We start from the raw sequence: 1,193 nt of genomic DNA, 5'->3' as shown, positions 1-1,193 counted from the left end.
GAGCTCGGTACCCTGCGACATGAACAACTTTCGCGACTCCATCACGAGGTACACCACCTCTTCCTCCGTCATCTCCCCCGTCGCGAACTCCCGCGGGTCGGAAATGCTGCTACTGCTGAGGCCTCGAGTGCGACCGGTGCGATTGGCCGAATCTGCCTTGGGTGCCGCAGCCGCAACCGCAGCTGCCGTCTCTGCCTGGAAGGCCTGCAGCCGCGACTGCCTTGAAAAAGACGAGAGAGGGCTATTCGCATCTCGTTTCAGCGCGGCGGTGTTGTGGGCCGGGTTCAGCAGCAGCTTGCCGATAATGACCTCTGCCTTTGAAAGCCCAATCATTGTCTCGCAGCTCGACTAGAATTATGGCACCTATAAGCTTCTCAATGTTGCACGTGCACGAGTGCGACAACTCGCAGATCGCCACCAGCACTTTACCAAGAGAGACAAAAAATGAGATGTAGGCGATTACCAGCCACTTAACAAGGCTGACGGGGCCGATGCATGCACCGGGTGAGTGCGCATGCAGTGATGACGGCAGAGTGCAGCGTGGTAAAGCAGCCGAGCAGAAACAAGGCGGCGAAACAGAGGGTGTTGACGATCGTCAGCAGGGGAGTGCGCAAGGGAAGGGGAAGGGGTGGGGGCACAGGAAGGGACGCATGCTTTGTCGCGTCGATTTTTGGCATCTTCCTCCTCTCCGCAGCGACGTGCGCAGAAAAGTGCCACGGCAACGTACATCATTTGTTTGCCCTTCTATATACATGTACATATAGATATATGTATCTATATATGGATGTATGTATATGTAGATATATGTGTGTGTATGTGCAAATGTGCGAGACAGCCATGCAAAGGTCTGGCGGAGCTGGTGCTTCGTCGGAAAATTTGGCACAGTGTCCGCTCACCGCCGTGCACCCGTATCGCCCCTCCTCCTCCTCCACCCAGCTTCAGTGTGCACCCGTAAACCAAATACCAGTCCGCATCCAACAACGGAGCACGAGACGAGACGCAGAGGAAGGAGAAGGCATCATACGTAATCCGCTGAGAAAGGACCGCAACGGAGGGAGTGGCATACCACGACCTGCGTCAAAACAGGCGCCTCTCTCTCTCTCTTGCTGCAGCACCCTTTTCGTCCCTCCGCATCACTGCCCTTTTGCCGCGCGTTCGTCAGCGCCGTCCAGCGATTTCAAGAGGCGCCGCGC

General features: G+C 56.4%; 2 protein-coding genes across 2 annotated transcripts; both read left to right on the top strand.

Annotated features, from left to right (window-relative positions):
* Nucleotides 1–19: 19 nt before the first annotated feature.
* EIN_029550 (hypothetical protein) lies at nt 20–352 on the top strand (the record flags this gene model as incomplete). The annotated part of the gene is made up of 1 exon (XM_004258553.1): nt 20–352. The coding sequence occupies one exon, from the start codon at nt 20–22 to the stop codon at nt 350–352; it is 333 nt and encodes a 110-aa protein (XP_004258601.1).
* A 470-nt stretch (nt 353–822) lies between these two features.
* On the top strand, nt 823–1,153 carry EIN_029540 (hypothetical protein; the record flags this gene model as incomplete). Its single annotated transcript, XM_004258552.1, has 1 exon — nt 823–1,153. A coding segment is annotated over one exon (331 nt), but the record flags the coding sequence as incomplete, so codon positions are not given.
* Nucleotides 1,154–1,193: the final 40 nt, after the last annotated feature.

The sequence above is a fragment of the Entamoeba invadens genome, assembly GCF_000330505.1.
Source record: "Entamoeba invadens IP1 unplaced genomic scaffold scaff_1105074725421, whole genome shotgun sequence".
Taxonomy (NCBI): domain Eukaryota; phylum Evosea; order Mastigamoebida; family Endamoebidae; genus Entamoeba; species Entamoeba invadens.
Note: the sequence above shows the minus strand (reverse complement) of the source record. Positions and strands in the feature narration are given on the sequence as shown.